This window comes from Trichophyton rubrum, assembly GCF_000151425.1.
Source record: "Trichophyton rubrum CBS 118892 genomic scaffold supercont2.5, whole genome shotgun sequence".
NCBI classification, from domain to species: Eukaryota; Fungi; Ascomycota; class Eurotiomycetes; order Onygenales; family Arthrodermataceae; genus Trichophyton; species Trichophyton rubrum.
The window spans coordinates 1,097,949-1,116,110 of NW_003456424.1; the positions used below are offsets into that span (position 1 = coordinate 1,097,949).

At 47.2% G+C, this 18,162-nt stretch overlaps 6 protein-coding genes across 7 annotated transcripts; 3 read left to right on the forward strand and 3 right to left on the reverse strand.

Moving 5' to 3' along the window:
• Positions 1-822: 822 nt before the first annotated feature.
• TERG_05153 (uncharacterized protein) lies at positions 823-2,438 on the reverse strand (the record flags this gene model as incomplete). Its single annotated transcript, XM_003234507.1, has 4 exons — positions 823-1,998; positions 2,054-2,068; positions 2,152-2,297; positions 2,366-2,438. 4 exons carry the CDS (start codon positions 2,436-2,438, stop codon positions 823-825), a joined length of 1,410 nt encoding a protein of 469 aa, XP_003234555.1.
• A 1,083-nt stretch (positions 2,439-3,521) lies between these two features.
• Positions 3,522-5,103, reverse strand: TERG_05154 (uncharacterized protein; the record flags this gene model as incomplete). The annotated part of the gene is made up of 5 exons (XM_003234508.1): positions 3,522-3,570; positions 3,665-4,517; positions 4,587-4,746; positions 4,830-4,984; positions 5,052-5,103. The coding sequence occupies 5 exons, from the start codon at positions 5,101-5,103 to the stop codon at positions 3,522-3,524; spliced, it is 1,269 nt and encodes a 422-aa protein (XP_003234556.1).
• Positions 5,104-5,786: 683 nt separating this feature from the next.
• TERG_05155 (tRNA methyltransferase PPM2) lies at positions 5,787-8,180 on the forward strand (the record flags this gene model as incomplete). The annotated part of the gene is made up of 4 exons (XM_003234509.1): positions 5,787-5,843; positions 5,905-6,122; positions 6,205-6,566; positions 6,646-8,180. The coding sequence occupies 4 exons, from the start codon at positions 5,787-5,789 to the stop codon at positions 8,178-8,180; spliced, it is 2,172 nt and encodes a 723-aa protein (XP_003234557.1).
• Positions 8,181-11,024: 2,844 nt separating this feature from the next.
• TERG_05156 (uncharacterized protein) lies at positions 11,025-12,170 on the forward strand (the record flags this gene model as incomplete). The annotated part of the gene is made up of 1 exon (XM_047748381.1): positions 11,025-12,170. One exon carries the CDS (start codon positions 11,025-11,027, stop codon positions 12,168-12,170), a length of 1,146 nt encoding a protein of 381 aa, XP_047604362.1.
• A 1,372-nt stretch (positions 12,171-13,542) lies between these two features.
• Positions 13,543-14,142, forward strand: TERG_05157 (uncharacterized protein; the record flags this gene model as incomplete). The annotated part of the gene is made up of 1 exon (XM_003234512.2): positions 13,543-14,142. The coding sequence occupies one exon, from the start codon at positions 13,543-13,545 to the stop codon at positions 14,140-14,142; it is 600 nt and encodes a 199-aa protein (XP_003234560.2).
• A 1,133-nt stretch (positions 14,143-15,275) lies between these two features.
• TERG_05158 (uncharacterized protein) lies at positions 15,276-17,781 on the reverse strand. Of its 2 annotated transcripts, XM_047749931.1 has the most exons (2): positions 17,532-17,781; positions 15,276-17,470 (listed from the first exon to the last, which is right to left on the reverse strand). In XM_047749931.1, the coding sequence occupies exon 2, from the start codon at positions 16,545-16,547 to the stop codon at positions 15,300-15,302; it is 1,248 nt and encodes a 415-aa protein (XP_047606515.1). In that variant the 5' UTR covers positions 16,548-17,470; positions 17,532-17,781; the 3' UTR covers positions 15,276-15,299. The 2 variants fall into 2 exon arrangements, with proteins under 2 accessions (XP_047606515.1, XP_047604363.1); XM_047748382.1 differs by having other exon boundaries at positions 15,276-17,781.
• Between the last annotated feature and the right edge of the window lie 381 nt (positions 17,782-18,162).

Genomic DNA, 18,162 nt, shown 5'->3' on the forward strand with positions numbered 1-18,162 from the left:
AAGAGATTCACGAGAAATACGATATCCAAAGAGTGACTATAAATAGTCCAAGTATATATACCCTAACTGTCCCTCAGCCTCATCATCAAGAAACAATGATTTTGGCCCTCATTCCCAAGCAGAATCACTCTTCGACATTACCCTCGCGAAGTCAAAGGACAGATTGTTCGAAAATGAAGGCTCTTTTTGCCACACTTTTACTCCTGCCTACACCCACATTTGCTGCTGTGGGTGGTAGATGCTACGGAGAATGGAACACAGATCGCTGTATTTGCTTGGATCACAACGTCTGCACCAATACCTATCATGGATGGGCGTACCAGGGAACTCCGGAGACAAAGAACTGGGCCTGTCCCTTTGATGGGAATAATGTGTGGGGATGTGAGATCTCTCCCTGTCCGGGCAAGGGAAGGAATGCGGTATGCAAATGGAAAAACGAGTGCATAGGAACCGTACTCCCGGGTAGGTTGAATATCCAAATGCTTGATGTCCCGTATGATGCACCTAACATATGCTAGATCCGGTTTGTCCTGGCGGCGGCGACTTTGTGTGTTGTCAAAACGCCTGAAGTATTCTCTTTACCGCTTGACCTTGGAGTAATGACTTCTTTACCTGAATGAGATAGCTGGAAGTGCGCTGTGATGTCATGTATAAGGTGTTGGATTGTTTATATATATCAATATATATGCCTAACCCAGTCTTTGAATGACTATAATGCGTTTCGTTTCTCATAAGTTATCCTCCCTGATTTCCTAGACTGAAATTGACTAAAGAAGTTTCCGCCTCCATATATACCCCTATGTTCTATCCCATCCCGCAGTTTCAAATGCGAATGTTGCTCCTTGGAAGACTGGGTAGACACATCCAGACTAACAAACAGAGAATCAGTACTCCTAGTATGAACGGCTGCAGAACCTCGACTCCTTTTGCCTGGGCGATGGCACCGACAGCAAACGGCAAAGTACTTGCTCCTGAGGCACCCATGGCCGATGTGAAACCAATAGCAGCAACGTGGAGGTTTCTTGGTAGTAGTTTAGTTGCTGCAACGACACCTGCTGGGAACAACGGCCCTAGGAAGAAACCCATAAATGCAACAGCGATAGCAGAAGCATAGAAATTAGGGACAAGCCAGAATACCAGGTCCAGCCCAATACAACATCCAAGGTAGAACACAACGGCATGTTTTTCTGTTTTGAAGCATCTAGGGGTAACAAACCCTAGGATCATCCGACCTAGTGTAATCCCCAGCCAGAAGCCTGTAGCAGTGACTCCAGAGTCAAAGGGTGAACCATGTCGGACATTTATCATGAAGGTTACAATCCAACCTCCCAATCCGACCTCTGCTCCGGCGTAAATTGCAAGGAAGATACTGCATATCCAGGTTACCCGGTTACTCAACGCTTCTGCCATCCTGGTCTTGCCCAACAGCTTAACCATAAGCTTGTTTACCTGTACCGGAGGTGTGTAGGCATTGATATTGTTTCCATGACATTCGACTTCATCGTATGAGTCACTGTGAGCCTCTCGATATCTGGATCCGGTTGCACTCCAGAATGCCGGGAGGGAAAAGGCGAGAGACAAGAAGGAGGCCCCGGCGAGCAAATAGTAAAACTCGTACCATTCCCATCCGGCCTTGGTAATAAGAGCAGTTGCAATAAGAGGAGCAAGCATTCCTCCTAGACCGTAGAAGCCATGGAGTAGACCGAGGAGTTCATTTGCATTTGCCATGCCACCTATCCATGCATTCCAAGCTGCATCGGCAATTCCGTTACCGAAACCAGCAAAAATGAAGGCAACGATAAGGGCTGGATATGGTGGATGAAGACAGACAGCAACATAAGCCAGGATATGCGAGCATGGCCCCAGGAAAGCAATACCACGCTGACCCAGCTTCATATGAATCATGTTGCTGAATGTCGCTGCCGCTGCATAGCCACCCAGAGGCGACAAGAAGATCAGAGAGACAACTGTATACGAGATATTATAATGTTTTTCAATCTAGATATTTCAGTTAGCTCGACGCCGAGAAGCAGTTGGGGGTTGTAATACATACATATGGTATCACAGCCTAACCGATATCAAAATAAAAGAGTCAGTCAGTTAGTTATCTGTCAACCCCTTGGCTGGATTCTCGACAATGATGAAGCTCACCCCATACGCTGCATCGTTGGCACCGAGGATGATAAAGGTATAGTTCGCCGCCGCGAACCTCCACAGATTGATAGCCGGCTTGTTCCATTTCGGCAGATTCGAGTGAGATGAATTGATCGAAGCAGCATGTCTATTCTCCTCGTCAACTAGCAGTAGTTATCGAAACTATCAGCACTGGTCTATCCCGTTGGTTGACTAGACGGTTAATGCATACCTTCTCTCATCTCCGGCTGGGGAGGAGGCGAGTCGATGCAGCCCTGGCTGAGGGTCGTCAGCGGGACGCTCATCTTGCCCACCAGCTGCCCGAGTTGCTTTGTTCCGGATAACCAACTATATAACTAACTAGTTATACGGAATGTCCTACGACGATAGAGGACTCGCATTAAGAGGACAATGGCGAGGACAATAATGTTGACAAGATGGCGAGAAGACGCAGCCTATATATATGAGACTTCATGAGTCTACGGCCAACTTGGAACTCGATCTTCCGGGAGCCTAGCATCCGGCGGGTCGAAGCCGGTTGACCTAGGTCGACGGATAGCCCATCATCCCGCATGGAGGACCGCAGCTGGAGGATTCGTGGTTTACCTCAGTGGAGCTGGGAAGGCCCATAAATCGACGAAATTTGGGAAAGCCGGTGAACCCTGGACTGGCCCTCCTTCTGCGGGTGCCGGGGTTGGGTGCGCCCTTGTCTCCGGCAGCGAAGGAGGGCCGTTCTCTGATGGCCGGAAACCCGGAATAACTACGGCAGACAACCTGAATACGATGAACGCTTGGGAGCGATCAGATGGTGTCTCTTTTGCGTCATTGCGAGCTGTCGGCCAAAAGATACGGACGGATGATCGTGGTGTCTTCGGGCTTGGTGTACAGTTCGCTCCCTTTCATGCATGACTTTATACTAGTTATCTCCCTTTGTATGATCTCCGTTGTGGATTGACTGGACAAACATGTTCCCCGCAGGGGAGACAAAATTGGGTAGGACGATCTTCGTGGGGAGAGATAGAATGCATACATTTGAGTACCGGGGGAACACTGCTTTAGCCATGCAGCAGTAGCAATTAAATAGACAAACATCCATACACCCTCACGATCAAACGCCCTTGCAACACATAAAAAAAACACAGATGCAATTCGTTCGTAAGAAAGGAAACGAGTGAGCTGCCTTGAGACGAAATCCGGACACCAAAATAAATGATAAAAAGACAGGAGAAATGATTTTAAAACGTCGAGATGGAGAGATAAGCGTGATTGACATGATTCACCCGCTGCAGTACCCGCAAGCCCACCAGCAACCCATCGCTAGTGGTTTTACTTATCTTCAGCCACTTTTTCCTTCTCATTGGACGCTGCCATATTTCAGTCTGGCTAGGTCAGGAGTCAGCTGCTGACGATCCCAGTCTCTCGCTGGAGTCGAGGACGCTAGAAACGTAATCAAATTAGCGGGCCTAGCCATAAATCGACGGAATATCAAACAGAGAAAAGATGTTTCAAAGTAAGGGGAAGCTGGACTTACGAATACTGTTTAGTCAGTGTACCCTCGCCGCCTTTCGAAAGATCGATGTTGAAGACGTAGAAGACACCATCATTCGTCACCACCATCACCTGCGGCGTATTGCTACTCATTGCAACAACACTTCTCACAGGCCCGGACCGTGGCTGAGAATTTGTGGTATGCTTGGGCAGTTTAATCCAGGCGAAATCGCGTGCTGGCTCCCACATCTCCGTCACACCTTTAGGCAGGTATCCGCCTACCGTGGCAGCAACTGAGGTTCCGAGTGTCTGTGAGGTGCGTCTTATCAAACCCATGAACGTACCATCATGTTTGCGTCCCAAGAATCCATCCATGTCTGGCCCTTTGCTACCAGAAGTCGCACGCGGACGGCTTCCCGGTGGTGAACTGTTCGCGCTTCCAGTTGAACCGGGGGAGCCGGTTGCTGTTCCTTGGTGGCCCAATTTGAAGATGTGCACGGTCTCCGTGGCAGATGAGACACACAGCAGGGTAGATGTAGTGTTGAATGACATGCTGTATATAGTCGATGGCATCGATCCTCTGCGAAATTGATACAGCTTATGGCCGTCAGGGACCGAAAAGACACGAAGAATTGTGCCCTTATCAGATGCGGTAGCAAGCATGGTACCATCATTGTTCAATGAGATACACGACAGTGGTGATCGATGCGCGTCTATAACATTGATGGCTTCAAGCTTTTGGGCATCGAATATTAACACCTCTCCATTCGTGGGAGCAATATGTGAATTTCCTGGAGGAGTGTGGGTAGGAGCAGTGAACGATGGAGGAGGAGCCTTCTGCGGAAGCGGATAAGCAAGATAGCAATTATCAGACGATGGAGACAGAGCGCAAATAGCTAAATTATATGTATTAGCCTGGGTCCGTGAGTTAACCAGAAAAAGAAGTCTTAGATATGTAGTATTACCGTTCGGGTTTGGTGATGTTTCAATCGTGTACAGCAGTTTCATCGTCTGGATATCATAGACATAGATTTGATCCTCCAGTACGATAACTAGGCGCTTTCTATTGAGGCGCACAGCGAGCACAGTTGTAGGGAAGGTCAGTTCACAAATAATCGACTGTCTCTAAAATATTCAGGCAATCATTAGCCATTCCATCAGGTAGAATGTACCGCAACTCTGCTTCTTCAAGTGAATTATCCACTCACCTTTGTATTCGTGATTTGAAGCCGGCGAGGAGAGAGTATCAGTGCGACAAGAGATGTGGAAAATAGCATCTCTAGCATGGCGATATTTCCTTCTTTTGTCTCATAGCTCTTCACAAAGGGGTCGGTCGAGAATATGCGAAAGCCTTTCGCGGTGCCTGCACAAGTCCGCACGGGTTAAAAGATGTTTCCAGTACGAAAGGCCATCCATATGAAGAGTCATACCGACAGCTAGGTAGCTATAGTCCTGGTTAAATGTGACAAAATTCATCGCCATGATGCGCCAAGTTGTCGTGTAGAGAGCGGAGTCGAAAATGTAGACAAGATAGTATGACTGGAGAGTTGCTCAGGCAGCCCAATGCCACAGATAGCGAGGATAACTTCAAAACTCCGTACGTCGTCTCTACCTCTGGGAGGATGTCGAGGTAGGTCTCCAATTCTCCGAGCGTCTGGAGTGTTGCGTCAAGCGTCCGAGGTGGCAGGCATCATCCAAGAGTAGGTAGAACTGTGCGGCCAGAGACACAAAGCTGGTAGCGAGGTGGCCAGTTGGTGGGGGAGGCAAGGAGGCAATATTGTTGTACTGCTGGAGGTATGCTGAACGTTCTGCCGAATGTTGAAATGGCGACTCTGGCAAACGCAACGAGTTGGTGTTTTGAGCAAACATCGCCGATGAGAGGAAAAGTGACGGAAGTCATACGCAGGTGCAGGGTGGCTTGGCCGAAAGCGGCTTAGCGCCCATCATATGACGCACGGGAAGATGCACAGATCATTTTTGAGGCTTATATCATGTGACTCTTATCGATAAGTTAATATTATTTCTATCGAGACTTGGCATCTTTTTTCCTTCTCAGGACTCCTTTGGTCCTGACCAACCGGGCTCATGGTATTATCATAACACGGGCTGTGTTGGCGCGCAGTTGCAGAGTGTGAGCTTCATGAGAGGACCGAAGTAGCGCTATGATGAGGAACAAAATCACTGAGCTCCAGACGGAGAAAGAAGCGGGCATGGTGATGGGGGTAAGCGTTTTTATTGGCTTTTTTTTTTCACTCTTTTTATCTTGCTAAGACTTTATTCTAGACGAATGGAAGTAGTATCGTCTCCAAACGTAGCGTTGAGCGAATATACTACAAGGAACCTCACTTCTTTCGGCATTTTGTCAAGTCTTCCCCACGCAGAGCTCCCTTGATAAACCGGGGGTATTGGTTGCGAATGTTTGCTATTGAGCATACTGTTACAGGGTTCCTCAAAGAGGTGACAGGACGCCCAAAACTGGTCATTAATTTTGGATGTGGATTGTGAGTTGTAACCTCCAGCATCTCGGAGACTGAATGAAAGAACTTCATTAACACAATCAATCTTCTAATTTGTTTTGTATAGTGACCCATTAGTTTTTCAATTACTTTCTCAGAATCCAAGTCTATGTGAAGATACCATATTTGTTGAGATTGATCACCGCAAAATGATGCTGGAAAAATGGGAAGCCATACAAAGAAGCCCTGAGCTCAGGGAGCTTATCCCTGACGCAGTTTCATCGAGTGTGGGTGGTCCTGTTATCCGTGCCAAACAGTATATTGGAATTGGATGCGATCTTGGAAACCTTTCAGAGTTGGAACGAATGCTAAAATCTGAAGTGGACACATCTGAATACTCCATACTGTGCACTGCTGAGGTAGCTTTAACTTATATGGCAGTCAAGGCCGCCGATGCTTTAATATCATGGGCTGCGAGACTGGGTAATGGTCAGCGCTTATTCTCCTCTTACATTCTTATACGATGCTGGGTTAATTGAAGAGTATATGCTAACCAGCTTATTATCAGATACCCAATTTGGGTTGTTGGAGCAGTTCTTCCCAGATGGCCCTGACCATCCCTTTGCAAGAACCATGGTAGCGCATTTCACCAAATGGCGTGCTCCGATTCAGTCAATTCATAAATATCCCACATTAACCCAGCAGGAGCAGCGATTCCTCAAAGTGGGCTGGAAGCAAGCAAGAGCTAGAAGCTTGTGGGAAGCTTGGAGTGACCCCAGTTTCATAGACGCTGAAACACGAGCATCTCTTGACCAGTTTGAAGCTTTTGATGAGTGGGAAGAGATTGCTTTGTTTGCTTCACACTATTTCTTGCTCAGAGCTAGTACGCGGGCGACAGCAAGCAATAGCAATGACGAAGCGATCATTAATACAACTACAGAACTGTTGGATACTCAACCCCGGATGACTGCTAATTTTACAGCAGGTCCAACCCATCACAAGCGATTTGGAGCCTTATTTTCTTTTGGTGATCAAATTGGTTTTCATGCGGGGTTGGGACAACAAGCTCGTCTTTCGTCTACTGATACATATGTGCAATCAGATGCCGCGTATGCTGCCGTAAAATGTGTACCACCAGAGTCACTCCCAGCACGGGTATGCCATAGCATAACGCAGATGTCGAATAACAGATATCTATTAGTTGGGGGTAGAACCGCACCGTCAAAGGCCTTAAATGATACCTGGTTAATGGAAGGGGATACGTGGCGACAATCATGTCCCTTTCCAACTGCATCCTTTCGACACTCTGCAACTGCTATTATGCTTCCTACCGGCGAAGAAGGTGTCCTTGTCTACGGCGGAAAATCGTCGAATGGCACTGTTAGTGGGGAATTTTTCCTGTGGAGAAACAACAGCGGCATAGAAACTTGGACAGTATTATCGAAAAATGGTGGCTCTTGCATGCCGCGCTTCGGATCTGTCATGTCTAGCATTGGTAAGGGGAGAGGAGTCCTTACTGGAGGAATGTCTCAAGATGGCTTAGTGCTAGATGATTTTTGGACATGGCAGATATTCACTGATGATACTGGGGATATATATATCCGATTAACAGATGAGAAGGCTCGACTGGAAGGTTTTCATCCACAAATATCCAAATGGGTTAGTCGTTTTGGTTCCACGGCGCATCGACTTGGAGAGAGCCTTGTTCTCATCGGAGGAATTGCTGTTGATGGGTGTATACCACACGAGTATGAAGTCTTAACCCTGGACCTCAGCGTCTTTGAGTACGAAGATACCAGTGAAATATCTGTTCTGATGTCCTGGAGATCTCCTGTCCATGCACGGCCGCTTTTGGTTGGCCACAGTTCCATCCCGGTTGGAGGCGGCAGGATCTTGATCGTAGGTGGAGGAGCAGTGTGCTTTGCCTTTGGCACATATTGGAACAATGGCACCTGGGTGTTATCTTCTGGAAGCTCTTATATCAGGGATAATGAATGGCGAATGCTTCGACCATCTACAGATCCTTCTGTACCCAGAACAGTGGGGGATGACCAACTATCGAAGCTAGAGCATTTCACTGCTAGCACTGGCATTGGGAACTAAACTATAATTATCAGAAAAGTTCCCTTCTACTCTAAACTAAAGGATTATTTGGCAAGTTAAGATTCGGAGATACCAACGAAAAATCAACGCTTAACGTAAAGCGCCCCTGTTGGAATACCGTCACAGCGTCAGTTAGGCTGCGGGCAAATCGCTCTAAATAGGCATCGCCTTTCAAGGGGTGCGTGGGAAGCCATCCTCTCAATTTTTTTTTAATTTTTTTTTTTTTTTTTTTGATCACCTGCTGTTAACTTGTTAACTAAGTGACGAGCTAGTTGTGCTGTCCAACACGCGCGTCGTTTCCATTCCTGGATGTGTCTCGTTAAGCGACGCCACGATCTTGCAAAGCTCGAGCGATGTAAGTTGGGCACCAGCGTGCATACACAAGTACCCTATCGGCTTGCTCGAGCGCCAGAAAGTGAATTGAAATAGAATGCAGAAGGCTCGTACGGAGTACTTGGATCAACTCCTCGATCCTAGCGTCGTCCGACTTGGCCCAGTGAATTAAGGCAACCCCCGAGAGTGACGATGTGGCCTGGGACGCTTCACTTTGTATCTCTGCTCCACTGTGTCTCCACCAGTGGCACCATGGTGACTATGTATACTGAGTTCTTCCACATACTACCATGTAACTGATCAAGAGCGAAGACGAGCAGCCAGGAGATAGAAACAGTTGCGGATAGCAGATCGTCAGAACGGTGTAACCCACACACTTCCTCACCCTCGCGGTTTTACTTCTGCTGGTTAGCCGATAAATGGAGGGCGGACCACAATATCTATATTCCTTTTATTCCCTTGTCCATCCCCGGTGTGAGTATGCATTACGAGCGCAGTACTTTCTTGTTTTTAGGGTGCAAACACGGAATCAAGGTCGCATCCTTGACCTGTCGCACCTCCGGATGTTCCGCAGCGGTACATCATGGAAAGCCGTTGAACCAGCCAGCTACCTCGCTCCAAGCACACCATGATCGTATCACCTCGTCTTCCTCAACACTCTCACCCTCGTCCTCCTCGTACACGCCTCTTCTTCGCCTCGTTCTCTCCCTCTTTCTTCAGCGCACCCCTAAGCCTCCTTTCTTTTGATATCAACTTTACCTTCTTCGGCCTCTATTTAAACTTTGCACGTGACCAGAAGCTTGCATACATCACGTGCCCCTATTGGTTAATTCAACTTCCAAAGCATTCAAAAGCGGACTAGCGGCCCCGTTCATCCCCACTTTTCCGCGTTCTTTCCAGTTGGACTCAAAACCTTATTGGCTGCTTGTACCGAGTACCTCGCGCTTGCGGGTGGCGGCTAACTAACCGAAGTACCCATTACCTTGTCTCCATTGATCCCCGCCTCCGACCCTTCTTTTCCACTCCTCCACCATCCACCATCCATATACTACTTCTTCCCGCCCCCCCCCCATTCAGCTACACCCCAGGGCTATCTTCACCCCAACCCAGTGGTCTGCGCGTCACTCATATACGCCCTTATTCTTACCCGTCATCGCATTTCTTTTTTTCTCTACCTCGAGGTTGCCGCATGCTTACAAGTTGGGGGTGGTTTTACCTGGTTTGCTTCTTAGCTATCCACAGGCTTAAACTGTCAACAGGAATCTAGCGAGGCGTGTCTGACAAACAAGTAAGTCGGTTATATATACACTTTCTCTAGATGAAGAATCGTCATCATTGTGAGATCAAAGGTTTTGGCGAGACTTAGCCATGGTAGCCAGAAGTAACCAGCTGCTAACCCTTGTTCCTCTGCTAGGCACTATACCCCTCGTTGGATATCGATTCCCCAGCCGTCTATGCTCATAAGCACACGCCATCACCCATCTCAACCTGAGCTTCATTTTATAATTATAAGCCCAACCGCCTCGTCGATACTTCCATACGCTACAACAACATTGGGTGTCAATCGGGCAGATAATGTAGCTGGCTTGTACCTGGGCCTCGACCTCAAACAACAATAAATTTAACGAACAATTCAACGTTTCCTTCCTTCTATCTACAAAAAGCACCCACCTACCCACGTACAAAGAAAAGGAGCATTGCTCTTTACTGTTATGGCAGCAGCCATACTTCAGCACCATACGGTGCGACAAACCCCTACTCCACCACCAATGGGAACACCAACGATCAGTCTCACCGCATCATCAACCCGCAGTCAAACTCCAATTCCAAACAAACATTTACCTATTTGCCCTACTGGACCCGCCCCAGCCAACTCCAAGCTCCCTGCTGCCTCCTATTCATCTTCCAGCTCATCTTCAAGCAAACAATTCAGCGTTCAGCACCCAACTGCCTTATACCCACCAGATAACAGATACCATCAGGTGTATAACCATCCACCGGTATTCTCAATTAATGGCAAACAGTTAGCCATTGCTCTCGACGATCTAGCAACAAGACCCCTTCCTGATCCGTCTAAACTGTTCCCATGGCTCCATGGGTTACACCCTGAGAACCAGATTCAACTGTCGTTTTTCGTATCTCGTCGTAGAACTCTACGGCGGATACCAAAATGCCTTAGATCAATTACAGTGGTGAAAGTTGGTGGTGACTTGACGAAGGCTAAGCTTAAGGGTGCCGTTGCTCCTGACGAAATCCTGGCTGGATCCAGTTTCATTGATGCAGACCCCCCTGAAGGCTTCTCAGTCAGAAATTTTCATATTCAGACAGCAAAACTTGCTGCTATATCAGATATTATCGTATACGGAGACGATGACGTGAGTGAGGAAAGCGTCTTGGCTGTTGCGGTTGATATATCTACTGCGCAGGAAGAATGGATGAGGAGATATGATCCTGGTCAAGAGACCAGACTATTTAACACGTTTGTAGTTTCCAGTAAGTTACCATCCACCCATGTTTTCAAAAGAACCAGCCGAGAGTTCACCCATGGTAGCTAACTGTGAAACAGGTTCATTTCAAGATATAGAGCACCAGCACCCTGATATAGTAGCCATTAACCAAAACGGGATCTTGACAGGCCATGTTATGGACTTCTGTAAGGCCTCTCTCTCTCTCTCTTTTACATCTTATGATATCCTTTACACTGCTAACACGCGCTCAGTCCTTTGGGAGCGTCTAGAAATGTACAGCATGTCTCAGGCAACCGAGATAACGAAAAATGTTTGGCAAGGGCCATCCCCGGATTTGAGTTACGACATGGGCGGGCCGCCAACTAGTCATTATGACGTTTTTATTGAAACGCACGACGGTGCCAGTATACCCGATACAAGATACTTGGCTAAGATATCGTCACAGCTCCATAAAGGCCCGCATCATATTGAATTTCCATCGTCAGGTAGCATTATGGCATCCTCATGGAGCCAACCCGAAGTTTATGACTTTATTGCTACTTGCAGATGGATATATCAACTTGTCAATCCACGCAGGAGAAAGTCTCTTTCTGAGAATAAAGATGGTGATATACCAATGAAACCAGCTACTACGAAACCTTGCAAAATCTTCATACATTGTGGGGATGGTTATACTGAAAGCTCTCTTCTTGCCCTGGCATATTTCATGTATGCCGAAGGTGCCCCTGCTCATGAAGCCTGGCTAAGGCTACATTGTGAGAAAAAGAGAAATTTCTTCGCCTATCCAACTGACGTCACATTCCTCTTAGGGATTCAACAAAAATTGCTAAGTGAGAGCCCAAATCCAAGGGCTCGACAACTAACACATCGACCTAGCCCAAACTGGATGACAAAAATGGATGGCTCTTTGCCCAGTCGAATATTGCCTTACATGTATCTTGGGAATTTGGCTCACGCCACCAACCCGGAGCTACTTTGGTCCTTGGGGATTCGCAGAATACTAAGCGTTGGGGAACCTCTGTCCTGGATGGCCGAGGACGTTGAAAAATGGGGAGCCGAAAATCTGTTGTATATCAATGAAGTGCAGGATAATGGTATTGACCCTTTGACTCAGGAGCTAGAGAGATGCCTTGCATTCATTGGTATGTTTTTCTCGCGTCTACTTCTCGCATATAATCGGAAGGCCTAACAAATACTGACTTCACGGTTTTAGATGCGGGTAAATTTGAAGGAACGGCGACATTGGTACATTGCCGTGTTGGCGTTTCAAGATCTGCCACTATATGTATCGCTGAGGTCATGAAGACTATGAACCTATCTTTTCCTAGAGCATAGTAAGCTTCGCACAATATCTTGAATCCAAAAATCATAACTAACTCGTTTACTTAACTAGTTGTTTTGTTCGGGCAAGGAGACTGAATGTCATCATCCAACCACATCTTCGATTTGTGTAAGTTGAATTCAAAGCTTTTCCGACACTTCTACCGTTTTCTCCCATTAATTCCAAGTTGTTTCTTTATACTTCTCATATACTAATAATAAATCCTTTAGATATGAGCTTCTCAAGTGGGATGAGATCCTTCAGCACAGAAGAGGTAACACATTCAAACGAGATCTGGAATGGCCTACCGTGGCGCGTGAAATCGCCCTTATGAACAAACCATATTCACGGCAATAGCTAAAGGCACTGTTCTAATAATCCAGCTACCGACAGATACCATCTTTCTTTCCAGTCTCACCATTCCTTCAACCCTTTACTGGCTGGATAGGCATCTTCCTATTGTACTTCATCTCTCCTCTACTTTCCATTTGCCGATCCATTTTCTTTGGCTCGTTTGAGTCCCTTCCTTTAATCTTCATTTTAGCTTATGAAGCTCACGGGCAGCCCCAGTTATCCTTACTGCCTATGACGCACTTATTACTTTCTGCCTCTATTCTAATTTCTTAACGTCCCTTACGATTCTAATGATTTATGTTGAATGGGAGCAATATTAACGACACGACCTTTTCAGTTCTTTTTTCATGTCTGTCCCAATTGATCGTTTTCTGTTTCCTGAGTATGAGCGTATCTCTGTCCAGATCTTCAAATATGCGTTCTCTACTAGCTTCTATTAGTTGTTGATAACTATTACATCAATGCATGCTAAACCCCCAATTGTTCGGCCCGTTCAACTAATTAGTAGTTATGGAAGTCCGTAGCATGAATGATAATATCTTCTCTTTGGGCGTGCTAGGCTTAGGGCGATGGAGGTCATGAATGGGAGTCTATGCATTATCTATCCTCAGAGATTTAATTCCGTGATTACCTAGGCCATCGATATTCAGTTATCGAACTTATACTACAAGTTAGTTAATCACCTACCTTGGATTGTGAAGGCTCACGGCGGAATACGGGACGCCAACTGGCTCGTATCAGCAATGGAGCCGGAATAACTATCAACTTTCAAATTAATAACGGTTCTCAGCACGTTTGACTCTCCTCTGCCTTAAATTACATTAGGCTGATATTTCCCTTGCACAAATCGGCCCTGTGTCCCCTCCTTTGCTGACAGCCTTGCAACATGACACGCGATTGTTGGTATACCTTAATTGATATCTGTCAAGTAATATGCTGCGTAGTCTGCCTGCCGGTTATTATTCCTGTCTATTACATCTATACCTCAGTCGCCTTCAGGGAGTACCAATGGACTAGGAGGTTCAAGAAGTACCACAAAACGGATGTGCTGCCTCTGCCTGCTCGTCGGCAACGGGCTCTTTCAATTAATGCTGCCCTTGATAGCCCACACCAGCAGCAATACCAGAAGCTTCACGCAAACGAGAGAGAACTAGGTCAACCATCCTACGGCCAGGCGCAGTCTAGGTTGTTTCATCTTCCTGCGGAGCTGAGGCTTATGATATATAACTATGTTGTTGGAAGTCGGAAGATCCATATAGTGCATACCAATAGCCGGCAACTAGCTGCATTTCCCTGCACTCATGATTCAAATGATTCAAAGACCGTTGCTAGTGACGTAAATGTCTGCAATTGTGTATCTGAAAATGTTGTGCACGCAAATAAGCAGACAGGTTGCACTTTCGTCGAGGATATTCTGGCCCCGGTAACATGCGAGCATCCGGGTATTGGCATGCTCTCCTTACTTCAGTCATGCAGATTAATGTAAGTCTTTCGCATAACCAGTTATGTCTTCCCTAGCTCAGTAAGAAATACACTAATGCACTGCTGCAGCTATACCGAAGCCATAGACGTGCTATATGCAAGGCGAACATTTAGTTTCGAACAACCCTATACATTTCTTGCTTTTGCCCATTCGATCCTACCACAGCGTTTGAAGGCCATCACAAGCATTGAGATAGCACCATGGGACTGGAGTGTCTTCTACGATGATGGCCGTTCTCAGCTTTATCAGAAAGCGCAGCGATTTTGGCCACGGATCAGAAACGATGAAGAGCCGCTGCCTAACACTTGGGAAGTTTCCTGCTATGCTATCGCCAACGAAATGGAAAGCATAAGGGAATTTCGGCTTAGGATATACAGTCAAAAGATTCGTTGTCGGAGGCGAATATCATATTCTAGCCCACACTCAAATTTGCAAGCAGTGACAGAAGTCATTTGTCGTCCATTGTATCAAGTGGGAAAACTAGAGAGATTTGAAGTCGAGCTGTGCTGGCCAGTAAGATGGGAAATGCCAGTAAATGCACCCTTTAAGATAATTGCCCCTAGCTCAGGGAAGCCATATGTAATGTAGATTATTAGTCTCGGGTAAAGAAGCATTTTTTTTTTTTTTTTTTGGCGAGAGCTTTTTGGCGACGAAGTAAGTGACATGTGCCCGTTAGCGTAGTTATATTTCACAGCTACTTATGAAAAAAAAAAAAAAAAAAAAAAAGAATATATGTCAAGGCCCGGTAGGACATGCAATGCATAAATAAAAGATAGAAAGTTATTACAAGGATACAGGCCTTTAGGTATAATAATTAGAAGGAATGAAAAGAATGGACAGCCTACACGATGGTACGAGAATGCATCGAGTCAAATAACACGATGAAAAGAGCCGAATCAGGTAGAGAATAAGGATAAATTAGAGCAGTGCGAAAAAGGGTATAGTTGATAAGTGTTCATAATTCATTTTGAGATCATATCATGCTTCAAGCAGGGAGATATGTGAGGCCGTAAAATGGGACAGTATAGGTAGTCACGGTATCATAGAGATAAAAGGCAGAAAGCGACGTCTCTTTCTGGCGAGAGGTAGTAGATGGGATTGGAGAATAGAGGCACAAGGAGGAGGTTGGGGGGGAGGGCGGGTTTAAAGCAATCAGGACACTAGCAGCGTTCAAAAACCCGATAAAGTCCTTTCAGGTCTGCTACTTCGATCACACCTCGAATAAGGTCGTTAGTAGCAACTAACCGTGAGCGTATAGCGGGAAATAAGGTATGTTCAAGCATCCATGACAACTGCTCTCGTCGACGAGTAACTGATTCATCTTCTGATTCAGCTTCGTCATGACTGGAGGACTGATCTGCCTGTGGGCTTTCAGTGGCAGAGGCACCATTTCCTCCGGAGATGTCCGAAACTATGGAGTGTGGGCTACTTTCTCGATCACCAGGGCCAGGCTGTCTCCCACATCCACCTTGTGGGGTACTAGAGGAATGTGGAGTTGGTAGTTGCTCTGGGGTGTAAAAGGCCGCGAGTTCTGTCAGGAATGTGCGGAAACAGGCTTCCTCGCCGCTCCAGTCCACATATGGGCCTAAACGAAGAAGAAACCGCGGTAGTTTCACAAGAGATGGCATGTAACCTTTCAAAAGCAAAGGTATGGATAATAAACATCCATCCTCGGATATGGAAAGTGAGAAATATTCCTTTAGCATTTCCCTTCGGTCGATTAGATGCTTGGCCACAGTGGCTGCGACGGAAGTAAAATCGACAACAATGCCTTCGTCTATGCTGCGGCTGGCATCTGACGCTACTGAGGCCGCATCTCCATCTGGTGGATTGTTGCGGTAGTATTCGTCACGTTCCACTTCAACAGCGAGGGCAAGAAGATCCACAAGCTTCGGAGATGACTCGAGATTGATCGATCCAAAGTTCCCGAAGTTTGTAAGTCCGAGTTGGTAGAAGAACTCATTGCACACCATTCCATAATCCACCAAATATAGTTTGACGCCGGACTGTATTGCGGCAACCCGACGTCGCTCGTCCACGAGACCGACGTAGGTATTTGAAGAAAATATTTCGGTGAGATTATTGTGCATGGAGGCACGAACAGCTGCACGCAGGTTTTTAACAGAAGTAAGGCGAATGTTAACCGGTTCCCGGTTAACCTTTTGATAAGCGAGGCCTTGGTTTCCGTTTGGTTTATCTCCAGGGGCCGTCTCCGAACCTGCAGGAGGAAGCATGGACGTTATCTTCCGCAATTTCGCATCTGTCCGAACAAGGTTATTTTCATAAGGGCGTTTCGTTCCAGCAACTGTTCGAAGAACTAATCTTTCACCCTCTGCGCCTGAAGAAGCGTCTCTGGCTAATGGGGCCGGTTCTGGAGGGCGAATTCCGGGGAGAAGCGTTTGAGTCATGAACGTACGGCTTGAGTCTACCGCAGCAAGCTTGGTCCTTATGGCGGTGCAGATGGATTCTATGATCTCATCTTCATTTAAGAAGTTGACTTCTCGCTTGGTGGGATGGACGTTGACGTCAAGGCGTTGGGGTTCAATTTCAAGATCAAGGTAGACAAATGGATGTCCACCCTTTGGAAGAAAAGTCGAATAAGTTTGTTCAACAGCTCGTTTGATGGCGGTGGACTCGACAGCACGATGGTTGATGAAAATAAGGAGGGCGGTCTTTTTGGCATGGTAGTTGGCGTTGGTAACCCATGCTGAAGTATGGCACCCCCATCGCTTGCCATCCACCTCGAGGGAAACCAGCTCGTTAGCCACAGCCCCACCGTGTAGTTGTCTTATCCGGTCGACTATCGAGGAGTTTATCGAGGTTGACAAGCTGACGCCAGCTTCGCCGTGCTTCTTGCAGGAAAACGCAGTTCCACTGCAGTGTACAGCATAACGGCCAACGATGTCAAGGATCTTTGCGTACTCTTCACTTGCCGACCTGAATGCACGACGCCTGGTTGGAACGTTATAGAACAAATCTTCTACCTAAACACCAAGTTAACATATGCATATATATATCGAGAGACAGAAAGTATTATAGATGGGTTTTCGAGGGCGGTACGAACGGTGATCTGGGTGCCTTTGCGTCCGGCAATGGGCTTGGGAGAAGCATTCTGTCCTGGTTTTGCGGGTACAAGCTTTCCGTCACTGTAATGAGCCCTCCAGGCACAGCTTGATCCAGCCGTCTTCGTTGTCACTGTCAAATGGGCAACATGGCTGATGCTTGCCAGGGCCTCACCACGGAACCCGTACGTAGCGATGGAGGAGAGGTCTTCGAAGGCCTGTAACTTTGACGTGGTGAATCTCTCACACAGAATTGAAAGATCATCGTGCTAAGAATGCAAGTCAGTTCGTCTGATACAAAAGTACAAGCAAAGCTCTCTTGATACTAACGTCGATTCCATGACCATTATCGGTGATCTGGAGGAGTTTCAAACCCCCTTCCCTAACCAGGATCTCCACGGAAGTTGAGCCAGCGTCCACCGAGTTCTCAATCAGCTCCTTCAGTGCGTGCATAGGAGCCACGATGATCTCCCCAGCCGCAATCTTGTTGATAACGTCCGGGTCCAGCGCCTTCCGACCGTCAGTAAGGGCTGCTCTTTCTCTCTCTCTTTCCGTCCCTCACATCAAAATTGTATCACGTGACTCACCTGGATCTTCCTGGGCCTGGCAGAAGCAGCAGCACCGGCGGCAGGAGGAGCACCGGAAGCACCCGCTGGGAACGTGCTGGCGTTTGGTGTGTCTGCCTCTGTGTCCGCGTCTGGCGCCGGCCGCTTGAGGCCCCGCGGGCCCTGGGACGTCGAGTCAAGGTCCATCCTATCGCCGTCCATTATTATCTGTGCAGTCGGGGCGTCGCAGTCTGTTCTCCAGAAGTTGGCGCGACGGGACGCTGGCGATATATATGAAGTTGGAGGAAAGCTAGGGGCGGGCGGGAGGTTGGGCTGGCCGAGGTCTAGGCTTGCACCACGTTCCCCATAGCCAGCGTAAGCAGCACCAGGCGGCAGAGAGTACTCCGTAAAATGGG